At 36.5% G+C, this 26,022-nt stretch overlaps 1 protein-coding gene across 4 annotated transcripts in view; it reads left to right on the top strand.

Moving 5' to 3' along the window:
* Positions 1–25,181, top strand: part of HERC4 (HECT and RLD domain containing E3 ubiquitin protein ligase 4) — a 122,244-nt gene extending 97,063 nt beyond the window's left edge. For all 4 annotated transcript variants that reach the window (XM_032311819.1, XM_032311818.1, XM_032311822.1 and 1 more), the window contains 6 exons: positions 9,750–9,916; positions 10,553–10,619; positions 13,105–13,187; positions 17,688–17,871; positions 22,553–22,655; positions 24,516–25,181. In XM_032311819.1, coding sequence (XP_032167710.1) covers positions 9,750–9,916; positions 10,553–10,619; positions 13,105–13,187; positions 17,688–17,871; positions 22,553–22,655; positions 24,516–24,724 — 813 coding nt within the window. In that variant the 3' untranslated portion in view covers positions 24,725–25,181. The remainder of the gene's footprint in view (positions 1–9,749; positions 9,917–10,552; positions 10,620–13,104; positions 13,188–17,687; positions 17,872–22,552; positions 22,656–24,515) is intronic.
* The last annotated feature ends 841 nt before the right edge of the window (positions 25,182–26,022 follow it).

Below are 26,022 nucleotides of genomic sequence, written 5' to 3'. Positions count from 1 at the left end.
CTAAAAACCTTGTTGTGTTATTTATTGTTTCAGGAGGCTCACTGTCCTTTGTGATGTTAGCAGTCATTGATGATCAATGCCTACGTTCATTAATTTATTAGGTTGTAAAAATGGTGCTACTCTTTAATTTCTTTTTATTTTATTGACTTGGATACTTCTATATTGAGAAATATACTTGCATCTACTATTTGGTTCTTTAGTAGTGTAATTCATATGGGGAAGGATTCTCTTACTTCAGTTGCTAATTTTGCAGAAGAATAAATCTGTTCATTGGCATAATTCAGTGGTGACCATGTGTTTTTTAGTTTTGTTTTCAAATATTATTTATTCATGGATTTAATATTTTTGATGTTTTTAGTCCATTGTAGTTATTATCTTTATTGATGCTCATATTATCCCATCTTTGTCTAGGGAGAGCTCTATAGGTTGGAGTGTTTGTTTTGTTTTTATAAATTTTATTTATTTATTTGAGAGAGAGAGAGCACAAGCAGGGGTTGGGGGGAGCAGCTCAGACAAAGGGAGAAGCAGACACCCCGCCGAGCAGGGAACCTGACATGGGGCTCAATCCCAGGAATCTGGGATCATGACCTGAGCCAAAGGCAGACACTTAACCGAGTAAGCCACCTAATTGTCCCAGTAGGTGGACAATCTGATTGAATTACAATCTCCTTGGCTTGGTCTCTTAGGGTAGTTTGTTAATGATATGGCAGATAGAACTTGAGAGGGTACATAAGTTGGAGGCCTGTCCTGGTAGGAACACAAAGAGTTCTGTGGGCCTTTATTCAGTTCTACAGAGGGATATTGTTTTGAAACCAGAGGAGCGGCAGTCTTAGCAAGCTTTATCACGGATCTTTGTGAGACTTTTCAGTTATATCTTGTTTTGACCAATGGAAGTCCTGTTGAACTGGTTCCTCTCTTGTGTACTTTTGACATGTTCCTATTTTTCCTTAATTAATTCTTTACATTTAGTACAACAAATGTTCCAGGCTCTTCTTGTGTTTACCCCAGCCTTGGTATTAGCATACATTTCTCCTTAAAAGCCCTGACTTCTTCAGGTGGAAGTGGTATTTAGAAATCACGCTCTGGATGCTAAGTATACTCACTACTACCAGGGAGTCATTGCTTTCAGATTCTCAGCAGACAGAACTAGGAGCTGTAAATATGTATACACACATGTACATATCTCATGGTGTCCAACATATATATGGTTTTCAGACACAAGATCATAGTGATACCTCTAATTATTTTTTTTATGATTTTATTTATTTGAGAGAAAGTGTGCATGAGTGAGGGGAGGAGCAGAGGGAGAGGGAGTAGGAGAAGCGACCCCCTGCTAAGCAGGGAGCCTGATGCAGGGCTCTATCCCAGGACCCTGAGATCATGACCAGAGCTGAACACATGCGCTTAACTGACTGAGCCACCCACGCGCACCCCTTGATACTTCTAACTGTGCAAACGTCATTGAACTTACTCTAGCCTCCTTTTCTATTTTACGGGACTTAAAACAGAAAGTTCATAGCTAGCATCTTCAAGATATTTACTCAGTTGACCCTACATAATAGTCAGTCTTCTTCCTATACTGGCTAAAAGCTCAGCTCCTGGGCGCCTGGTGGCTCAGGGGGTTGAGCCTCTGCCTTGGGCTCAGGTCATGATCTCAGGGTCCTGGGATCGAGCCCCGCATCGGGCTCTGTTCGGCAGAGAGCCTGCTTCCCCCTCTCTCTCTGCCTGCCTCTCTGCCTACTTGTGATCTCCGTCTGTCAGATAAATAAATCTTTTAAAAGCTCAGTCCTGACTGACAAGGAGAGGGAGAATGCAGAGGGCCATATGTTCTTATAAATATTTCTTAATGAGGTAAAACTCATATAACAAAAATTGACCATTTTAGGAGTTTTTTTAATGTACAATTCAGTGGCATTTAGTATATTCACACATTGTTGTGCAACCATCACCACAGATAGTTGCAGAACATTTCATCACCTCAACAGGAAACTTGTACACATTAAGTGATTACTCTCCATTTTGTCTCCCTCCAGCCCCTGACAACCACTACTCTACTGTCTGTCTTATGGACTTGTCTATTCTTTTTTTTTTTTTTAAGATTTTATTTATTTATATGACAGGGGGCGGGGATGGATCACAAGGCAGGCAGGATTGCGGGGGAAGCAGGCTCCCTACTGAGCAGAGAGCCCAATGCAGGGCTCCATCCCAGGACCCTGGGATCATGACCTGAGCCAACGGCAAAAGCTAAACCATTGAGCCACTGAGCCAATCAACTTACTGTTGATTTCTAGTTTTATTCTTGGGGTCTGAAAATACACCTTTTATGATTTTAGTCTCTTTAAATATATTGAGACTTAGTTTTTGACCTAACATATGTTCTCTCCTGGAAAATGTTCCACATGTACTTAAGAAGCATGTATTCTGTTGTGGAATGGAATGTTCTACAGCAATTAGGTATGGTTGTTTTATAGTATTTTTCAAGTTCTCTATTTCCTTATTGATCATCTCTCTGATTGTCATATCTTTTATTGAAAGTGGGATATTGAAACTTCCACCTATTATTTTAGAACTGTATTTTTCCCTTTAATTGTGTCAGTTTTTACTTCATATATTTTGAAGCTATTTTGTTAGGTATGTAGACGTTTTTAAATGTTATTATCTTCTTGAAAAATTGATGCTTTTTTATTTTAGTCTATTTTTGTCTCATATTAGTATAGCCACTCAGCTCTGTTTTGGTTATTATTTACTAGGCATATCATTTCTTCAAACTTTCACTTTCAATCTAGTGTCTTTGGATTTGGAGTGAGGTTTATAGACAGCATATGCAGATCTTCCTAGACTTACAATGGGGTTGTGTCCCAGTAAACCCATTGTAAGTTGGAAATTTTATAGTTCAGCATGGCATTGAATACACCTAACCTGTTGAACATTATATCTTAGCCTAGCCTACATTAAATATGCTCAGTACAGAGGCACTTGGGTGGCTCAGTTGGTTTAAGTGTCTGCCTTTGGCTCAGGTCATGATCCCAGGGTCTTGGGATTGAGCCCTGCGTTGGGCTCCCTGCTCAGTGGGGAGTCTGCTTCTCCCTCTCCTTCTGCCCCTTTCCTCGTAGTCACGCTCTCTCTGTCTCTCAAATAAATATAATCTTTAAAAAAATGCTTAGAACATTTATATTAGCCTACAATTGGGTAAAATCATCTAACACTAAGCCTATTTTATAACCAAGTGTTGAATATCACACCTAATTTATTGAATACTGTACTGAAAGTGAAAAAATAAAATGGTTGTATAAGCACAAGGATTTTAAGTGTATTATTTGTTTACCCTCATGATTGCATGGCTGACTGGGAGCTGTGGCTTACTGTCTCTGCTTAACATCACAAGATTATCATACTGCATATTGCTAGCCTAGGAGAAGAGCAAAATTTAAAACTTGAAGTATGATTTCTCCTGGTACAGATCTCTTTTGCACCACTGTAAAACCAAAAAAATCATGTCAAACATTGTAAGTTAGGGACCAGCTATCATTGAACAGGGCTTTGTTTTTTAAAAATCCTTTCTGCCAGTCTCTGCCTTTTGATTATGGAATTTAATTCATTTACATTTCAAGCTGTTTGCTTGTTTGTGTGTTTGTTTTTAAAGATTTTATTTATTTGAGGGGTGCCTGGGTGGCTCAGTAGGTTAAAGCCTCTGCCTTCGGCTCAGGTCATGTCTCAGGGTCCTGGGATCAAGCCCTACATTGGGCTCCCTGCTTAGCAGGGAGCCTGCCTCCCCACCTCTCTGCCTACTTGTGATCTTTGTCTGTCAAATAAATAAAATATATTTTTTAAAATTTTATTTATTTGAGAGAGAGCAAGAGAGAGATCTATTATTTCCTTAGTTCTTGCCCTGAGGGTTACAGTTAACACCTTAAATTTACAACAGTCTAGTTTGAATTAATATCAACTTTAGTAGTGTACAGAAACTGTTCCTAGAACAGCTCTGTTCCTTTCTCTTTGTTATTGTCACACTTTACAGCTTTATACATTGTGTGCCCGTTAATGTAGATTTGTAATTATTTTATACATTTGAGTTTTGAACCTTATACAGGAAAAAAGTTATAAATCAAAAATACTGTAATTTTAACTTTTATATTTACCTGTGTAGCTACCTTTAGCAGAGTTCTTTATTTCTTTGTATGACTTTAAGTTACTGTGTAGCATCCTTTCCTTTCAGCTGATGGACTTTAGCATTTCTTGTAAGGAAGGTCTAGTAGTGACAAACTCAAGTTTGTTTTTTTGTTTGTTTTTTTAATATGAGAGTTCCTGGATATAAAATTCTTGATTGGAAGTTTTCTCTTTCAGCCCTTTAAATATGTCATCCCCACTGCCTTTTGGCATGCATCGTTTCTAATTAGAAATCAGCTCTTAGTCTCATTGAAGAGCCCTACTATGTAGTGAGTTGCTTCTCTTTGCCTGCTTTCAGTACTTGTCATAATTAACTTTCAACTCTTAGATTTAAATGTGTCTTAATGTGGATGTCAAGTTTGTCATAGTTGGAGTTTGTTGAGCTGCTTGGGTGTTAGACTTGTGTCTTTTATCAGAATTAGGAAGTTTTCAACCATTTCTTCAAAGGTTCTTTCTGTCTCTTTTTTTCCCTCTCTTTGTGGCCCTTTGCTGCTTGTATAATGGTACACTTGGTGGTATCTCACAGGTATCATAGGCTTTCTTCATATTTCTTCATTCCTTTTTCTTGCTGCTGTTCTACAAAGTAGATAATCTCAACTGACATATTTTCATGTTTGTGGATTCTTTTTTCTGCCTGCTCAAATCTCTTAAACCCCTCCAGTGAATTGTTTCAGTTATTGTACTTTTCAGCTCCAGAATTTTTGCTTGCTTCTTTTCCATAATTTCTATCTCTTTATTATAGTCTCTATTTGATAAGACAGTACTGTTCTGTTCTCTTCCTCCACCCCCTGCCCCCGTGGTCTCCTTTAGCTATTTGAGCATATTTAAAAGAGTTGATTTAGGGGCACCTGGGTGGCTCAGTCAGTTAAGTGTCTGCCTTCCGCTCAGGTCATGATCTCAGGGTCCTGGGATCAAGCCCACCATCAGGGCTCCCTGATCAGTGGGAGCCTGCTTTTCCTCTCTCTGTGGCTCCCCCTGCTTATGCTCTCTCCTTCTCTCTCAAATAAATAAAATCTTTTTTTAAAAAATGAAACAGTTTATTTAAAATCTTCATCTAGTAAATTCAATGTCTCAACATTTATGGGATTTCTTTTTTTCCTATGAATGGGCCGTGTATCTTTTTTTTTCATGCCTCATAAGTTTTGTTGAGTTTGGGGCATATTTTTATTGTTGTTTGACAATTTTTTGGTTTTTTCCCCCCACCAAAACAATTATAACCTCCAGGTTTCTTTTATTTCTTTTGTCTTTTACTTCTGACCCTTGATTTTTTTTTTTTTAAGATTTTATTTATTTATTTGACAGAGATCACAAGCAGGCAGAGAGAGGGGGAAGCAGACTTCCCGACAAGCAGAGAGCCCGATGTGGGGCTTGATCCTAGGACCCCAAGATTATGACCCAAGCCGAAGGCAGAGGCTTTAACCCACTGAGACACTCAGGCGCCCCTGACCCTTGACTTTTTATTCACATTTTTAAGAATGTGACACTGAAAAGCTACTTAGATGTGCATATATATTTTTTTCTTTTTTCCCCAAGTAGGCTCAGTGCCCAGCATGGAACCCCTCAATGCCCAGCATGGAACCCAACACCATGTTTGAACTCAAAACCCTGAGATCAAGAGTCACAGACGTTTAATTAACTGAGCCACCCAGTGCCTGTGGGCATACACATTATGATTTAAAGTCCCCATTCATAGAGTGATTAGATATGGGCATTTGAAGAGGGAACCCTCAAATGTCAGCATACATAATTTTTCACTTTGTGTTTTTTACTCTTTGACCAGACTTTTTTACCAGTGTTCTGGTAGTGTTCTGAACACTGGAAAGGGAGGCTAGGATTCTCATTGTTAACTATACATACCTTCATTTGATCATCTTGTTTTTTGTGTGTGTATTTTACATTTTAATCTTTTAAATTACGTTTTTTTTTTTTTTTTTTTTTTTTTAAGATTTTATTAATTTATTTGACAGGCAGAGATTACAAGTAGGCTGAGAGGCAGGCAAGAGAGAGAAGGAGGAAGCAGGCTCCCTGCTGATTAGAGAGCCCGATGCGGGGCTCAATCCTGATCAGGACCTGAGCTGAAGGCAGAGGCTTTAAAAACCACTGAGCCACCCAGGCGCCCATTTTTAATTGAAGAATAGTTGACCTTAGTTTCAGGTATATAACATAGTGATTTAGCATGTATGTACAGTATGGAGTGCTCATTGTGGTAAGTGTAGTTATCATCTGTCACTACACAAAGTTATTTTAAACATTATTGACTATGTTCTGTGTGCTGCAGTCTATATCCCTGTGACTTATGTACCTCTTTATCCCCTTGAACCCTTTGATCCCTTTGTTTTAAAGGTATCACTTGTTTGAGAATCCAGAGCCACTTTGGCTCATCCTTTCCAGAAAAGCAAGGACTTTTTACCACTTGTACTAGTTTTCAGCCTACCTGAGTACCTCTGACTTTCAGAGACTTATGTTTTACCAACTGAGCTAGCTTAGCTACTTGACTTTAAAGTTATTTCTTTGGTACTTCCAGGTCTTCAGCGTGAAGTACAAATTAGCTTCTCATTGGCTTTTCTCTTAGCAATCTACTGTTTAAGTTTCTTCTGCTTTACTGTATCAGGTACCAGCCATCTGTCTCACTTTTCATATTTTAAAATATTAACATCTCTTTAATGATATTAAAACCATCCCTATTCTTTTTTGCTTATGGGTGTATATCATTTTTATTCCTTTATTCTCATTTACAGGGATTTCAGGAGGAAGAGAGATTAACTAACACATTATTCAATCTGCCCTATTTTAAAAAAGGACTTTCTAAACTTAAACACAGTTATAGGACATCACAGAGGAAAAAGATTTGATCACTGGGGAAAAATGTGACAGTTATGCATAACAAAAGCAAGATTATTAAAAGCATATAGCAGTCTGGAATATATTTAACAAATATGACATAGGGTAATATTAACTCCTGGTATATGAAGAATTCAAATATAAATATATATAAGAAAATACTAGCGACAGCAGCTCTTTCTGCCCACGGATTCGTGCTGTAATAAAATCGTCTTTTTTGCGCCAAAGAAAGATAACATTGGCCCCTGAAAGGTAAATGGGCCAAGAATACAAAGAGGCATTTCACAATTACACACAAATCCCTCATTTTCAGTATCACTAATAGACAAAAGTATATACTAAAACAAGTTTTTTTCTTTTTTTCTTTTTGGGGGGTGTTTGGGGAGGGACAGAGTGAGAGAAAGAATCTTAAGCAGTCTTCCCATCCAGCGTGGAGCCTGATGGAGGGGGGACTCACTATCAGAACCCTAAGATCTTGATCTGAACTGAAATCAGGAGTTGGATGCTTAAGTGACTGAGACACCCAGGCGCCCCAAGTTTTCATTTTTTTTTTTTTTTTTTAAAGATTTTATTTATTTATTTGACAGAGAGAAGTCACAAGTAGATGGAGAGGCAGGCAGAGAGAGAGAGAGGGAAGCAGGCTCCCTGCTGAGCAGAGAGCCCGATGCGGGGCTCGATCCCAGGACCCTGAGATCATGACCCGAGCCGAAGGCAGTGGCTTAACCCACTGAGCCACGCTTTTGACTCAAGTAGAAATGTGTGTTTGTTTGTATACAGATGAAAATGTGGAAAGATAGACATTTTCCTAGACTACAAATGTCAGAGTAAATTGGAATAGGTGTGAACAAAAAGTTTTGAGGTATGTTTAACTGTCATTTTACTTCTAAAATCTTCTTACAAAGCAGAATTTTTTTTTTCAGATTTTATTTATTTATTTGACAGACAAAGATCACAAGTAGGCAGAGAGGCAGGCAGAGAAAGAGGAGGAAGCAGGCTCCTCGCGGAGCAGAGAGCCGGATGCGGGGCTCGATCCCAGGGCCCTGGGATCGCATGGGTGGTTCAGTGGTAGAATTCTCGCCTGCCAGGGCCCTGGGATCATGACCTGAGCCGAAGGCAGAGGCTTTAACCCACTGAGCCACCCAGGCTCCCCCAAAGCAGAATTTTTCTTAAGCAAATATTCCAAACTGTGGACAAAAATACGTGCAGAAGGGGGCGCCTGGGTGGCTTAGTCGGTTAAGCATCTGACTCTTGGTTATGGCTCAGGTCATGATCTCAGGGTTGTGAGCTCCATGCTTAGCACTGAGTCCACTTGAGATTCTCTGCCTCTTCCTCTGCCCCTCCCCCTGCCCCTCCCCCCCACTCTGCTCACACATGCCACCCCCTTGTGCACACTCACTCTCTCTAAAATAATAAAGTCTTAAAAATGTGTGTGCGTGTGTGTGTGTGTGTGTGCAGAAATGATACCATCTTATTTTGAATATTATGGGATAACTAACATCTATTATGCCTTTACCATGTGCTGCAGGAACTGAGTTGAAAGTATTTTGCATGCATTAATACCATTTCATCCTCACAACAACCTTATGAGATACAAATACTGTTTTTTATCTGAGGCTAGATAACGAATGAGCTAAGTCGAGCTCCAAATCTCATAAAAAATGTTTTTCTCTTAACTGTCATGCTCACTGAATAAAGATTGGGGTAAATAATGATTCATTGATTTAAAAATCCAAATATCCAACTACAGTAAAATAGCTAATTTAGCAGACCTTGGTACTTTTGTAAGAGCAATATGCAGTCATTAAAAAATAATGTTCTTAAAAAAAAAATCATGTACTATGGGGGCTGCTGGGTGACTCAGTTGGGTGTTCAGCTCTTGATCTCACTCAGGTCATGAGTTCAAGCCCCACTCTGGGCTCCATGGCTGTGGCGCCTACTTTAAAAAATAATAAAATAAAAGTACAAAATTAAAAATCATGTTCTAGGAGAATATTTAATGATACAAGAAAATACTTGTGATTAGACAAAGGAGAAAATTTCACTATATTTTTAATCTATTTTTTAAACTTACAGTGAATGGAAATACATAATATTGTTTAAATTCTTGTTTCTAAGTGATTACAATTTCTTATGCTTTTTGTTTTCCAAATTTTAAAAGTGTGTAATTTAAATCAGATTAAATGTTCTAGTAGTCATTTCATTTATTAATTTAATGCTTAATGATGTGGAAATGCTTGTATTTCTGGGGAAAAGGCCACTTGTGAAGTTATACATGTAGTCTGGTTTTAGCTAGATCTTTATTTTGTGGAAATATATTGGGTTGGGGGGCACGTAGATGGCTCAGATGGTTAAGTGTCTGCCTTTGGCTCAGGTCACCATCTCAAGGTCCTGAGATCAAGCCTCAGGTTGGGCTCCCTGCTTAGCAGGGAATCTGCTTCTCCCTCTGCCTCTGCTGCTCCCCTTGCTCCTGCTCTCTCTTTCTCTCTCTCCCTCTCAAGTGAATAAATAAAATATTTTTTAAAAAGGAAATATATTGGATGGAAATGTGCAGAAATGCTAATCGTGATACTATCCCATGGAGATGTGATTGAAAATGAGCTTTCCCCTTGTTATTATTCAGTACTTATTCCTATATCTTCAAATTTTTCTATTACAAATATGTGTTTTTGTCATCAGAAGAATTTAGTATTTTAAAACTTGGAGAAAACACATCTTTCCCCTTTTTTTTCTGTTATCTTTAGACATTTGAAGACAGTGATTTGTTCCACTTGATTGGTGTTATCTGTGGATTAGCAATTTATAATTTTACTATTGTGGACCTCCATTTTCCTTTGGCTTTGTATAAGAAACTGCTAAAAAAGAAGCCATCCTTGGATGATTTGAAGGAACTAGTACCTGATGTTGGAAGGTTAGTTACAAAATGTGACAAGGGTTTTAATAGGGAACGGGAAATGTACAGAAAACTTTCCTTTTAGGAATAATTGTATTTTGTTCTTGTTCAATTTCTAAAACAAACAAAAGCCCTTCTGATATTGGAGAACTCTTTGTGTTACCCAGATCCAAAATTTTCTACTGAAAGACTTGTATGTATAAAACCATTTGCTAAATTTTTAGTCATTGAACAGTGTTTTGCAAATATCAGATAATAAACTTAGGAAGGTAATGTTTGCTGAGAGTAGTTAAATGATTTATTTGGACTTTTGATTATCTTCATTCCTAGCTGGAATATGTAAATAAAAATATTTATTGCATAAAATGGAAAAAAATTGTATATAAGTAAGAACAAATGTTGAAAATGGGTGGATAAATGGCCTTTGTATTCAGAAGAAGAGATAAAGACCTTGAGTGATTTTTTTTTTTTTTTTCTTTCGGAATTGTTCATTAGGTAGCCATTGTATATCTACCATCTGAACAAATATAAAAGTACAGATTAATAAAAAGATTTTATCAAGAATGAATGAGAAATATGTATTTATTCATAACCAAAGTAGTCAAAATACCCAATAATGTTTCACGTCAAAGAAACACGTGTATTATTTTGCAGAAGCATGCAGCAGTTACTGGATTACCCAGAAGATGATGTTGAGGAAACATTTTGTCTTAATTTTACGGTAAGATGGAAAGACAAAATAGCCTGATTTCATCATCCCTTTTATTTAACAGCTGTGCCTTACAGGTTTTGGGTTGTCTTTTCTTTCTTTTTTTTTTCTTTGATGCGTGGAATTCTTAACGCATTTTAGCTAACATTTATTGAGCATTAACTATATGCTAGTCACAGTATGTATATTATTTCATTTAATCCTCATAACAGTCCTATGAGATTAGTAGTATTATCCTTATTTTACAGATGAAGAAAACTGAAAACAATCATTACATGTCAGAAATAATATTTATACCCAAGCCTGTGACTTCAGAGCCTAGTGCTCTATCATTACATTAAAGATCCTTTACAAATAAAAGAGGACCTCTTTATTCAAGTATTCATTTTTGAGTCTACAATTATAAGAGTGTTTAGAGAAGCAAAGGTTATTATATATAGAATATTCAGTAATAAACTTCCCACTTAAAAGATTAATTCCTGCTCAGACATCCCTTTCTGCTTCACACTAGTATTTGTCCTTGACCATTTGTCTTACTTTTGAAATGACATACCACAGTAAAAATGCAAATATGTTGGAATGTTATTTGAAAAATGAAATTGCAAATCAAAGATATAGAATTTTGTTAATTCAGTGAAAGGGATGGTGAATAACTTAACCATCCAAATGCAAAGCCATTGACAAACAAGGATCTGGCAGATGTAGACAGTTGACAAAGAAGAAAAAATAAGCAAGGATTATGAGAAGGGACTTCAGAATGAAATGATCTGAATATTAAAATTAAACTCTTGGGAAAATGGTAAAACCTTTGGTTTTCTTTCTTTTTCTTTTCATTTTAAAAGCTTAGTATATTTGTTTTCTCCCCCAAATAGTCGTCTTTATGATATTGAGGTTCAGTCTGCCAGATACTGGATTCTGCTATCACACAATTTTACCAAAAATACTATGTGCCCCCTCAAAAAGTTTACCCATTTTTTCATCATTTTAAGAACTGACACATAGTACGGTTGGAAGAAAATTGGTAAATTTAAGATGAAATAGGTGAATTTATTTTAAGAGTTTTTTTCCCCAAGGATAAAGGTCCTCTTTGGACTTTTTCTGTTTACTATGAAATTTTTAGTTCCCCATTTCAACTGAATGGTTGGTTTTCCATTGGTTTACTTCTTCAACTCAGTTTCACTTATAGCAGTATCAATTATCTTTAAACCTTTTTTGATTATCTCAGTGGGCTGATAGATTGGGTTCCAAACAATATAATTTATCAGTCACCACGTTTGTGAATGGTTAGTATATTCAAGAACTATGGTAATTTAAACATTCCTTCTCACTGCCATTTCTTCCCCAGAAGTTTTTAGTGGCTCTTCATTGCTTGTATAGTAATAGCTCTATAATGGGCTTCAAAAAAATTTGTAAATACGACTTTCTTTCTAACCTATATTGTCCCTCTGTTCATGCTGAGTTTTATCACATGACACATTCTCTCACATACCTTATCCTCCTATTTTTTAGGGCCATACATTTTCAGAACTTGATATTTACTTGTATCTTATCCAGTTTCTGTGCTCAGTCAGAAATCCTTTCCCCTCTCAATCTCTTGAGAGCTGACTCATCTTTCTAGGTTCTTTTCAGATGACATTTCCTCCTTGAGGTCTTTCATACTTCCTCCACCTAGAAGTGAGTGTGCTTTCTTCTGTGGTCTGATAGCGATTTGTTCATGTCTCTATTATGGCATTTATTTTATTATACAAAGTTGTTTACATAACACATTTCTCCTCTTTAACTGGATAATATACTCCACAGCAGGGATTTGTTCATCTCTTATCATCCCACTACCACCACAGTGTTTTCTAGATAGCAGGTACTTAAAAAAAAAAATTTTCTAATAGAAGAGGGCAATATTTCAAAAAGAGGGACTAGAAAGAAAAAATGCAAAGGTGGGAATGGTAATATTAAAAGGAAAATTAGCAGACTAGTAAGGGAAATAAAAAGTTTCAAAATAATTGACTGTCTTTATAAATCCAATTAATAGCATACTAGAAAAATCACCTGTGATCAAGAATGCAAACAAGGTAGATATTAGGAATACGTACATAGTAGTGGTTGTCATGTGAGAAGAATGCAAAGCTGGTCTGGGCTACATACATTTTGACACTTAGATTCTGTCATGTGTACAAAGAAAACATCCTTTCTAATACAGTGATTGTTCTAAAAAAAGTTTTGCATATAATAAATACTCAGTTTTCTGTTGTTAACTAACCAAACACTTGGTAATTTGTAATTAATTAGTCACAGTAGGATTTCACACTACTACAGAGGATGAAAATTTCTAGTTACGACTTCATGCAGAATTCACAAATAAGCTTATGGTAGTAGCAGAATTTTACCTGAGCTTTATTCTTATATTTAATGAGAGAAAGGTAGAATATAATAATAGGTTATTAAAATCTAATAAGTTTTGAGTCTGACATTGACTTTTTTTAAAAATTTAAATTAATAGATCACAGTTGAAAACTTTGGTGCAACAGAAGTGAAAGAGCTGGTTCTAAATGGTGCAGACACAGCTGTTAACAAACAAAATCGGTAAGTGAATTATAGCAGCATCAGTGGTAGTAATAAGATTCCATAGGCATTTTTCTTCTGTATATAGAAACATGTCACAACCTTAAGTTTTTACTCAGATAAAACTTACTTTTTGAATGGTTAGTAAGGAAGTAATTGCCTTTTCCTTCTGAAATCCCTTTAAGACATTACTGAAGTTTGGGATAAAAAGATCATAAACAAGCAAAACAAAGAGAAGGGAGAGGGGACAACCACAAACTCATTTTTGAAATCTAGAAAACAGGGTAACTAACTTCAGCCAACCAGAGAAAGCTGCAACATAAGATGTACTGGGAGGAGCCAAGAAGACAGCCAGTTTATGTTGCCAAAGTCTTGGGCATTGAGAATAAAAGATGTTAGAAGGTATATGCAGTTTAGGGGAATGCTGGAGACAGAAAGATTGCTGTTGTAAAAAGCAAAAACCCATTTTAATTAGTACAGTAGCCTGGCAACTTCACCTTTCCAGTCTGGGCAGATGGTTGAAAATTTATCTTCTGGGGAGATTGAATTAAAGGGACTTTGGATATGCTGGTGGGTGGGCGGGGAGACGACTTTGGATTTGCGTACAGTTAGGCACAGGGTGGTTAAAAGACAGAACTGAAAACAAGTAGATTGATTTACACTCCCCCCTTGGCACTGTATATTGGAGGATTTTTTAGATAAACTGCCTCACTTTTAAATATGAATGGATAGCCAAAGATTGATAGCCCTTTAAGGAAAAACCAAACAGTTGAGAAGAATGCCAAGGAAAGAGAAACAATGCAGGATGAAGAACAAAACTTCAAAAGAAACTGAAATCCGTATTCTTATCTATATGGATTAAAAATTATTCACTTTTAAGTATCAAAAATTCAATTAAAAATTGGAAAAAAAGATCACTGAAAGAAATTTGTTGAAGAAATGGTATCAAAAAACTTGCAGAATCGAATGACATACCTTAAAAGACATGCCTTTAAAATTGAAAGCATCAAGGGGCGCCTGGGTAGCTCAGTGGGTTAATAAGCCTCTGCCTTCGGCTCAGGTCATGATTTCAGGATCCTGGGATTGAGCCCTGCATCGGGCTCTCTGCTTGGCAGGGAGCTTGCTTCCCCCACCCCCCCACCCCCGCCAGCCTGTCTGCTTGCTTGTGATTCTTTTCTCTGTGTCAAATAAATAAAATCTTTTTATTTTATTTATTTATTTGACAGAGAGAGATCATGAGTAGGCAGAGAGGCAGGCAGAGAGAGAGAGGAGGAAGTAGGCTCCCTGCTGAGCAGAGAGCCTGATGTGGGACTCGATCCCAGGACCCTGAGATCATGACCTGAGCTGAAGGCAGCAGCTTAACCCACTGAGCCACCCAGGTGCCCCCATATAAATAAAATCTTAAAAAAAAAAAAAAATTGAAAGCATTGAAAGAGTTGGCGGGGAGACATACCAAGGCAAAATAGAATTTCAAAATCCCCAGGGGGAAAAAGGATCCTAAAACCTACCAGGAAAAAAAAAGTATGTCATATACAAAGAATTAAGAATCAGAATAACATCAAATGTCTAAAGAATGACACTGAAGCTAGGAGATCAAAATTCTGGGAAAAAATTACCTTTTAACTTCGAATTCTGTATCTGTTAAGTATGTCAGTGTATATTAAAACATCTTCCTGCATCCAGAGTCTCAGATACCTACTTCCAGTGCAGTTTTCACAAGAAGTTACAGGAGAATGTTCCACCAAACAAGGAATTAAACCAAGAAAGAGAAAGACAAATGATCAACCCCCCCACACACACACATAGGATCCAATATAGAAGAGAGGCAAAGAGGATTCCTTCTGCAGGAACAGCAATGTGTAGGTTTAGGAAGAGCAACCAAAGTTGGTGAAATCAAGAGGATGGAAGGCTCCAGAAGAAAAATAAAACTGATGCTTCCTTATGTGATGCTTCCTAGAGTTGAATGAGTCTAAGGGAGGTTAACATTTCTGTTGAAGTTAGAGATGAAGTAGCAAATTAGGGAAGCAGAAGTTGTTTTTAAGAAAAGGCAGGTAACCCTGCCTTTACTCTTGCTTAATTCTGAACAATATTTATAATCATAAAAATGTTAACTTTAGTGAATAATGAACCAAAATTGTTATAATGGGAGCTTTGGGGGAAACAAAGTGAGAATGGGCCAAGTAAATGTAAATCTTCACCTTCCAACAGTAGATAATCAGTTCATTAGGTTATATTTTAAATTGAAAATTAAGGAATAACAATAAAATTAGGTTGTTGAAGTTTGAAGGTAAATATCAGAAGGGATAGCAAAAAGTTAAGAACTTGCCTTCGAGTATCTGAAATTTCTAAATGCGCAGGACAAAATTGGTTCATTCTCTACTGTGTTACAATTCCTTAGACCTAGCTTATTGGCTGTGCAAGGGACTTGATCCAAATGGTGATAATCCTGGTTCTGCTACTTCGAAGCTGTGTTAACTATAGGAATGTCTCCATGCCTCAGTCTCCTTTTCTCTAGAATGTGATGTTAAACCGTACCTATTTCATGAGGCTATTTTGAGGATTAAATGAGGCAGTAATTCTAAGATGTTTAGAGTAGTGCCTAGCACATGTACGTGCTCAGTAAATGTTGGCTGTTAGGAGTATTACTATTTGAAATTTTAAACTGTGCATATGTCTTATTTTGATTAAAAATAAAGCTGTTTTTAAAATAATGTGAAAATTTTAGGTTTTTCTAACCTTTCTTTTAAAAAAATGGTTTTGAAAAACTTTGTGATTTAGATAGGTTTATTCCTGCTTTTAAAGATCTTGTTCATTTTTTTTAATCTAGTTTAGAAACAATTTAAAGAATTTTATCTTTGTATTACCATTCCTACTTAAATAATAAAAGTGTTGAAGATAAAAATGTTAGCACATAAAATAATTTAGCCTTTTGTGTTTAAGGCCCTTAACTGGTACAGATAAATTTCACTTTCCAATTAGATGAATTATAAAATTATGCATTACAGAATTATCTGCTGCTTTTCATCAGAGCCAAATAGCATATGCTATTGATTTTTCCTTAGGCCCGCCCAATTTTATATTACAGTGGCCTCCCTTAACTTTTTTTCCTCTTTTTAAATTCACTTTGGGGCACCTGGGTGTCTCAGTTGGTTAAGCAACTGCCTTCAGCTCAGGTCATGATTCTGGAATCCTGGGATCGAGTCCTGCATTGGGCTCCCTGCTTGGCAGGGAATCTGCTTTCTCCCTTTAACCCTCCCCTTCTCATGCTCTCTCTCTCTCAAATAAGTAAAAATAAATAAATAAATAAATAAATAAATTCACTTTGGAACTATTTTATAATAATTTTATATCTTGCTAAGATAACTGAATTTGCCAGTATTCCCATTTGTAGAATTATGCTTTTTAATTTGGAAGACAGGAGTAAAAAATACTGAAATCATCTGGTACCCCTTCTCATTATTTGTTTGATTAGATAGTTGCTTAAATATTTGTGGCTAACAGAACAAATTGAATAAACTGCAGTGCTAATTATTAGGTAAAGAGGATTTTTTTTTTTAATAGTTTCCTTGCAGGAAAAAGCATCAGAAGTGTTTATGTGTGTATGGGTACATGTATGTATATGCACATAGTTTTGAAGAGAAAACTGTGCTTGTAATCCTAAAAGAGTGCTTAATAACCCTTTTGGTATTTAGTTTTTAAAATAAATTTTATTGGAACATCTGGCTTGCCTAGTAAGGAGAGCACGTGACTCTTAGTCTCTGGCTCATGAATTTAAGCCCCACATCAGACATAGAGCCTACTTTAAAAAAAAAAAAAAAAATTGTTTTCAGATCCTTGAACCCTGAGGAAAAGCAGACTGTTGTTTGCTAATAGTCTGAATCCCAAAGCTCTCATTTTTTTAAATCACCTGATATTTTTAACAGATGAATCTTTTTAGAGATACATGTGGAGTGGTGGCATATAAATCTCAACAGTTTGTGAGTACTGAAAAATTATTTTGGGGGCGCCTGGGTGGGTCAGTCATTAAGTGACTGCCTTTGGCTCAGGTCATGATCCCAGAGTCCTGGAATCAAGCCCCACATCAGGTTCCTTGCTCAGTGGGAAGCTTGCTTCCCCCTCTCAAACTCCCCTTGCTTGTGTTCCCTCTCTCACTTTGTCTCTTTCTGTCAAATAAATAAATAAATAAAATCTTAAAAATATATATATATTTTGATAGACATTTGTGTCATCATTCTTCCCATTAGGAAATAACATTTTACCTCGGAATAGCCTCATTTACATTAGGCTATGAATGATAGATTAAGTCTACATGCATCCTAGATACTACTGGATTTTTGTATAGAAAGAATAGTTAACTTCTCTGCAAAGACTTTGTCCCCTTAGAATCCTAGTCATACTTTTTCAGTTTAAATATAAGTAACAACTGTATAGGAGCACTCAAACTTTTAATGAGACTATGTATCTATTCTCTATAAAAAAAGATTTTTATATTCTTTGCCATGTGTGCCTTTTCATTTCTAGGCAGGAGTTTGTTGATGCTTATGTGGATTACATATTCAATAAATCAGTGGCTTCCTTGTTTGATGCTTTTCATGCGGGCTTTCATAAGGTCTGTGGAGGAAAAGTTCTTCAACTCTTCCAGCCAAATGAACTACAAGCAATGGTTATTGGAAATACAAATTATGATTGGAAGGAACTGGAAAAGGTAGGGGAAAACAAATCTATGAATTGTTTTAACAGAAAAGCAAAAGGAAAATATGACCTATTGGTGGAAAAATCGCCCTCTCACTGTTTTCCATTTTACACTATTACTGTCCTGTTTACAGGAAAACACTGTACCCTTCTTCCTCCACAATTAATGAATTTTACTTGTAATTGAATTAGATAGCATTTTTGTATTTGGGGTAGTGATAGTTTTTGTATGGAAAAATGTCATTTATGACAGAGGTCAGATGGAAGTCCAGCTAAACTGAGTTTTCATTCTGCCCAGTCATAGGAAAACCATTTTGAAAAGCACTCATATTGCTTAAGATCGTTCTTTTTTTCCTGATTATTCTCAATGTTAAATTTTTTAGCAGAGAGTAAATAATATTCATGATCTTCATCACTAGTGTCTTAACCAATAAAGGGATCTTTAGGAAGATTATTAGGAATTTTTAAACAACTTTTTTTCTTTTCCTTCTTTGTACAAAGAATTCTCAGATACTTCTTCAGATAAACATTGAATAAAAAGTGCTAGGCTAGATCAGCTTTGAGAAAGATGTATGCAATTTGAGTTACAAGTTTTTCCATCTTTGTTCTGAACCCCTGAAGCAAATAATACATTATATGTGAATTTTTAAAAATTCAACACACACACAAAAATAATTTTTTTCTTATCTGTAATCTAGAAAACACCTGATACAGTTCTTGCAGTAAGAGTTTGATATGGGGGGGCACCTGGGTGGCTCAGTGGGTTAAAGCCTCTGCCTTCGGTTCAGGTCATGATCCCGGGGTCCGGGGATCGAGCCCCACGTTGGGCTCTCTGCTCAGCAGGGAGCCTGCTTCCTTTCCTCTCTCTCTGCCTCTCTGCCTCCCTGTGATTTCTGTCTGTCAAAATAAATAAAATCTTTAAAAAAAAAAAAAAAGAAAAGAAAAGAGTTTGATATGGGGCACCAGGGTGGCTCAGTCAGTTAGGCTTCCCGCCTTTGGCTCAGGGTCATAATCCTGGGGTCCTGGGATTGATCCCCACATTGGGCTCCCTACTGCTTCTCCCACTCTCTCACCCTGTGCCCCTGCTCCTGTTCTGTCTCTTTCTCACTCACTCACTCACTCAAATAATTTTTTTAAAGTTTGATACATAACAACACCTATTAAGTTAGCTAACATCACAAAATACAGTAAGTCTAACAAGGATACAGAGCATTGGGAACTTTCATACATTGCTGGTGGGAATACAAATGGTATGGCCACTTTGGAAACAGTTTGGCATTTTCTTATAAAGTTAAATATGCATCTACCACATGAGCTAGCAGTTCTCTAAGGTATTATGTTATGTTCATACAAAATCTATAAACAAGAGGGTATGGAGCATTATTGTTTAATGGGTATTGAGTTTCAGTTTAGCCAGATGAAGAGTTCTGGAGATGGATGGTGGTGATGGTTGCATAACAGCGCGAATGTACTTACTACCACAAAACTGTACACTTAAAAAGGGTTAAGATGGTGAACTTCATTACAGGTATTTTACCACGATTTTTTTTTTAATTGTGTTTTTAAAAATCTGCAAACATGTCAAAAACTGTAAACAACCCCAGATGTCCTTCAGTGGGTGAATGGATAAACCAGCCTAGGGTATATCCATACAGTAGAATACTAAGCAATAAATAGGGATACATTCCTGATACATGCGACATTTGGATGACTCAGAGTCCTTACGCAGTGTGAAGAAGGATTATATGCTGTATGATTCCATGTACATGACATTTGTGAAGAGACAAAAATATGGTGAAGTGGGCTGGCAGGAATGGGTATGTGACAGGAGAGGGTAGCACTAAAGAGTTCTTTGGGGTGATGAGTGTTCCGTGTCCTGATTGTGGTGGTAGGTACACGAGTTACAACTGTGCTTAAAACTCACAGAACTAGACACACACCAGAAAAGGCCATTTTTACCCTTTAATAATTCAGGGAATACATTTTTTAAATTCAAAAATAATTAGAACTTCTAGTTAGTTAAACATACTAGAATAAACATGTTTTTTCTCTGCTCCTTTCCAGAATCTCACTAGAATGACAATAAAGGAATAAAAGTAGAAATACACAGAGAAAATATAAAAATACCATTAACAAGAGAAAAAAAAGTTTTTGAAGACAGAAAATGCATGGATGATGAGTTGATGAGTGACTAGAGCAAAGAAAATTGAATTCTAAGCCTCTTGAGGGGCAGGGTTTTTAAGAGGCAACCCATTTCACACCCTAAAATTTCTAAAAGGCTCAGAAATTGATACATCATGTTATTGTGGTGGCAAGATGAATGGTTAGGCTAAAAGTAGAATTACTTCCGAGCTAATTTAAGGGATTGTTAGACTACTCAGGTTCCCTCTCTTACACAGCAAAAGACAACTGTAGGGAGAGCCACAGAATCTGGGAAACCAGGAAGAACTGAGGAAAGCTGATAGGCAAGCTTAAATCCTCCAGGAAGGAGATTGAAGATTTCTTTTTTTGGTCAAATTGATCTGCTCACGAGAAGAAAGCTGTACTGACCTTAAGGAGACCCTAGTGGAAGTGGATTCCACCTCCAATCACCCTAAAATGAAAAATGATACAGTGGCCTCTCATCACACTTTACCTCCTATACAATTTGTCCTTTTTGCCTCCTCTCCTATTATTCTTTTTCTCACTTACGCTACTTCAGCTTTAACAGCGTCTCTGCTGAGCCAGTCTGGGACCTTTCTATTTCCCTATGCCTGGAACTCTTTTCACCTTGAAAAGTCTGAAAGGGCTCTTGCTTTTTACTTCCTTTTATGTCCTTACACCTTCTCAGAGACCGTTACTGGCTAACATCTAAACTTGAGCGTGTACACACACACACACACACACACACACACACTCTCTCTCTCTCTCTCTCTGCTTTCCCTGCTTTATTTTCTCTTAGAATTTGACTTAACATAAATTTTACTCAATTGTCTTCACTGTCTGTTGCTTCTTCCTACCCGCCTCCCCCCGCCAATGTAAGCATTATGAAGGCAGGATTTTGTCTCTTTCTTCACTGCTATATTCCCAGAGCCTAGAAGAGCACTCAGTAAGTACTTAAAACCTCGCTTGAAGATATAATTGATAGAAAGATATAATTGATAGAAATTGATAGTTTAGCATACTTTAGTGTACTTAGTATACTTTGGTTTCTTTCATTGTGTATGTGATGCATTATAATTTCAGTGATTATGATTTGTGACTTTTAAATGCTCTTTCTTTCATCAGGACTGTGTACACATTTCCCCAGAACTATTGAGAGGTTTTGAAAAAAAAGAAAAAAAACCTTAGTCATCCTCCTTTCATTCCCCACTAACATGCTCACAGACTATAATTCATATTCATTAATTCCTTAATTGATAGAATTTCAGCCATTTTTCTCCAAAACTGTTTACAAATAGGAAGTATTTTGTAGATTTCAAGATATCAGTCATTGAGATAATCATGGCTATAGACAGAGCCCAAAATTTTAAGCAGCCCATTAGCAAATACTTATTGAGCCCCTGTGGATAGCGAGTACTGTGCAGGAGATTAGGGAGACATCAGTAAATAAGACTGAAACATGATCTTTGCCCTATAATAAGGAAGGTAGACATTAAATAATTTAACTCTGATGAATACAAAGAAAGAGTGTTTACTGAATAGTATGTCAAGAGGATCTTAACCTAGGCTACACAAATCTGGGAAAGCATCTCAGTAGATGGTAGTCTCTACAAGGTAAGGAAGGACTTAGTTGACTGCAGTTTACCCAGGGCTCCACATTTTGACTAAAACTTTCTGTGTATCTGTTGAATGACTCAGTGGATGAATTTGGTGACCTTTAGTCTGAGTCTTAAAGTATAAATAGAAATTGGCCTGACGAACAAAGGAAGGAGGAGGATGTGGCTAAGAGGTCTAGGCTGAGAGAACAGTGTGTCTAAGGGCCCTGATGTTGGAGGGTTCTTCTGAGAACTAAAATTTAAGGCCAACTGTACCTAGATTTTAAAGAACACGTCACAGTGTAAGATTTGCTCTCCCTCTCTCCTCTTTCCTCACCTTTTCTTAGTGCTGGCATTTTTTTAAAAGAGAAGTACGCTAGCTCCACTGCTGCAGATTATCCCAAAATTTAGTGTTTAAAATAAACAGTGAACATTTATTTTCCCACTTTTCTGCGGGCAAGCATTTCAGGAACAGCTTTAGCTGGGTGTTTTTAGCTTAGGGGTCTCTCATGAGATTGCAGTCAGGATAGTGGTTGGTGCTTTAGTCATCTGAAGACTTCATTAAGGATAGATTACCTTCCAAGATGGCTCACTCAAAAGACTGTTGGCTAAAAGCCTAGTGTTTCACCAAGATGACCTCCCTATACAGTTCTTTGGAGTGTCCTCTTGAAATGGCACCTGGTTCTCCCCAGAGTGAATGATCAAAGAGGTTGAAGCCACAGAGTTTGTTATGAGTTAGCCTCAGAAGTCATGTATTTCTCAAACCTGCTATATCCTGATGATTACAGAGTCAGGCCTATATGCTGTGGGAGGGGCTGCATAAGGAAGGGCATGAGCAATAATAGGAGGCAGAGATCATTAGGGGCCATTGTGGAAATTGACTACCACATAAAACTTGTCAGATTCAAGACAAAACTAGGATCACTTAATATTAATAAAAGATTATGTTGTTTTTAGAATACAGAATACAAAGGGGAGTATTGGGCAGAACATCCAACGATAAAAATTTTTTGGGAAGTATTTCATGAATTACCACTGGAAAAGAAAAAACAATTTCTGTGTAAGTATTTCTAACTAGTCCTGTATGTTTTATAGGAAATGGAATTAACTATTAAACTTATTTTCATAGATTAATTGACCACTTTGTTGGATAAGATGTTATCATTCCAAGGTACTGTTTCTAATTTTCAGTTAGAGTAAATTTTTTATCTGCATTCTTATTTTGAAAGCTGCATTCAGTTTGCCTCAAATAGAATTGGTTCTTTCAAATGAAAACAAACTCTAATATTGACTACAATCAACTAGAGTTGTAGTTTCTTTTAGAATTTCTAAAAAGATTTCTAGAGGATAGCTTTTTCTTTTTTTTTTTTTTTCTTTTGACTTTTTTTTTCTTTTTCCTTTTCATCAAAACTTTGGGAATTTCTGTGGAAGATAGAACTTTTGTAGGACTTTGTACTCATTTATAACCTAATTAGTGTGTCTTTAATCTGTTAAATGTATATTCTCATTGAAATGACACTCCCTATGTTTGTATTTTGTTACTTTTTTTAATTTAAATTTTGTTAACATAGAGCACAATATTGGTTTCTGGCATAGAATTCAGTGATTTTGTTAGTTAAATACAGCAGCCAGTGCTCGTAAGTGAGGTCCTTCATACCCCTCCCCCATCTAGTGCATCCCTCACCCACCTCCCTTCCACTTTTAGTTTGTTCTCCGTCATTTAAACTCACTGTGGCTTATTTCCCTCTCTCCTTTTTTTTTCTTCTCCCCCTTCCCATATGTCCATTTGTTTTCTTTCTTAAATTCCACGTACGTGTGGGATCATATGGTGTTTGTCTTTCTCTGACTGACTTACTTCGCTTAGCCTGATATACTCCAGCTCCGTCCACATTTTTTGCAAATGGCAAGATTTCATTCTTTTTGATGGCTGAATAATATTCCATTGTGTGTGTGTCTGTCTCACATCTTACTTATCCATTCTTCAGAAAATGACACTCCCTTTGATATTCCTGCTATTGTCAAGAATATTTTTGTTAATCTTTTTCTGACGGCTGAAATAAGCTTGGCTGAATTTGTATATTTTAAGGATGACAAGTCTTTTTTAAGTGATTTGAGTTTTAGCTGTCCGTTATAAATTTGTATTCAGAAATGTTGGAAACTGGGACACCTGGGTGGCTTAGTCGTTAAGCATCTACCTTCAGCTCAGGTCCTGATCCCAGGGTTTTGGGATTGAGCCCCCACATTGGGCTGTCTGCTCGGCAGAAAGCCACCTTCTCCCTCTCCCACTCCCCCTGCTTGTGCTCCCTCTCTCGCTGTGTCTTTCTCTGTCAAATAAATAAATAGAATCTTTAAAAAAATGTTAGAAACAGGGCGCCTGGGTGGCTCAGTGGGTTAAGCCGCTGCCTTCGGCTCAGGTCATGATCTCAGGGTCCTGGGATCGAGTCCCGCATCGGGCTCTCTGCTCAGCAGGGAGTCTGCTTCCCTCTCTCTCTCTCTGCCTGCCTCTCCGACTACTTGTGATTTCTCTCTGTCAAATAAATAAATAAAATCTTTAAAAAAAAAATGTTAGAAACATTGAAAAAGGAATCATAATCAAAACTGCAGTTTGAAAAAACTGCATTTTATATTTGATGTATAGACTAAATGGCTATTCCCAAAAGAATGGCTCTCAAATGTTTTGTCAGGGATAGTAGTCACTTATTCATCAAATATTTATTAAGCATATTTTGTGTGCTAACATTAAGATTATACTTCTAAAGGAAAAATATTGTCTGGATGTATAATTAGTATGTCTCCAAAATCATGCTTCCGCATTAGAGTAAATGTTAATATAAAGGTTTGCCATGGTGACTGTACTAAATAACTTGGTACTCTATGTTTTGATAAAAGTGGTTGGCTGAATGATTTTTTTTCTTGTTAGTATTTTTGACAGGTAGTGATCGCATTCCTATTCTTGGTATGAAGAGTCTAAAACTAGTCATCCAGTCAACAGGAGGTGGTGAGGAATATCTCCCAGTTTCTCATACCTGTTTTAATCTTCTGGATCTTCCAAAGTACAAAGATAAAGAAACTCTACGCTCTAAATTGATTCAAGCAATCGATCATAATGAAGGCTTCAGTTTAATATAACTTTGGAAATATTAACTAATCAGTTTATTGCAAAAGCATTAAACTAATTATTTGTGTTTTTCTTGTGGTGATGAATTCAGCAAGGTGACAGAGGTACTGTTATAATTCTTACTTGCAAAATGTTCAATGCTCTGAGTATTCATGAAAGCCAAAAAATATTAAAGGAAAATGAACAAGCTGTGTTAATATTAAGCTTATTGTACAGAACCATGGATTTTTTTTTTTTTGCCATCTTCCAATAAACATACAAGCATTGTGAATACATTGAAGTTTTACTAACATGAATTTTAAGAGTTTGCATATTTCACAAATGATCTGGTGTGTGAGTGCATGGAAATGTTGCTTAATTTTCAATCACTGAGTGAAAAACCTTTATCTTTGGCCTGCAATAGTCATTCGATTATTTTTTCATTTTGTAAATAATGTTAAGTTTTGTAATAAAATAGTTATGTTCTGATACCAGTACAGTTTCTATGGTTGTAATTCAACTGAGCTAAAAGAATTAACAATTATGATTAAATCTTATTCTGAGAATCTATAAAAGCAAGAAATTAGCATGATGAAACACAGTCTTTGCTTTTTTACGAGAATAAATATCCTTGTGCAAATCTAAATTAGAGATAGGAATTACCTAAATAACTTGTGGTTCTTTCCTTTTGTGAACCTGGAGATGCTATCAGAAAGCTTAATATTCAGTACTGGAAGAACTTTGTCCTACAGCTGCCAGGAATAGAAACTGGCTACTATGAGCACCAACCACTGGCTTATAGCTTCCAAAAACTACTGATGCTGCAGGTTGGTATTTAGTCAGAATTTTCAGTGCTTTAGACTATTTCCTTGAATTTTTAGAAACAAATCTTAACACAGTTTTTATGGTGCTGATGCTTAGTTATCTCCTGTGATTAACTGTAACAGTGAGTTAATGCAACACATGTGACTTTCTGCTATAATGCAAATATTTATTTTTTAAATTTATTTTTTAAAATGCCGTGAAAATTGTTTAAGTAATAAAGATTTATTGGTTTAATATTTACCCTTTCAGTGATTCTCATATAAGATTCAAAATTCCTCAGTGTCTCAGGGAAGGTCTTTTAGATTTTGGATTATTACCTTTGCCATTCAAAACTGTTTTACAGAGGTCTCAACTTTTCTTAGCTATTATAGTTCCCAAATCTGAAACAACTCTGAAAAAAATTTGTGTTACCTCATTTTGCAGCAGAACTTGATTTGAATTGTTGAGGTTATTATTTATGGTATTAAATGGGACTATTTGTACATTTTACTGTGGCAATGTTAAT

This window comes from Mustela erminea, chromosome 14 (assembly GCF_009829155.1).
Source record: "Mustela erminea isolate mMusErm1 chromosome 14, mMusErm1.Pri, whole genome shotgun sequence".
Taxonomy (NCBI): domain Eukaryota; kingdom Metazoa; phylum Chordata; class Mammalia; order Carnivora; family Mustelidae; genus Mustela; species Mustela erminea.
The sequence above is the reverse complement of the archived record's forward strand: the minus strand, read 5'-3'. Positions and strand labels throughout refer to the sequence as shown.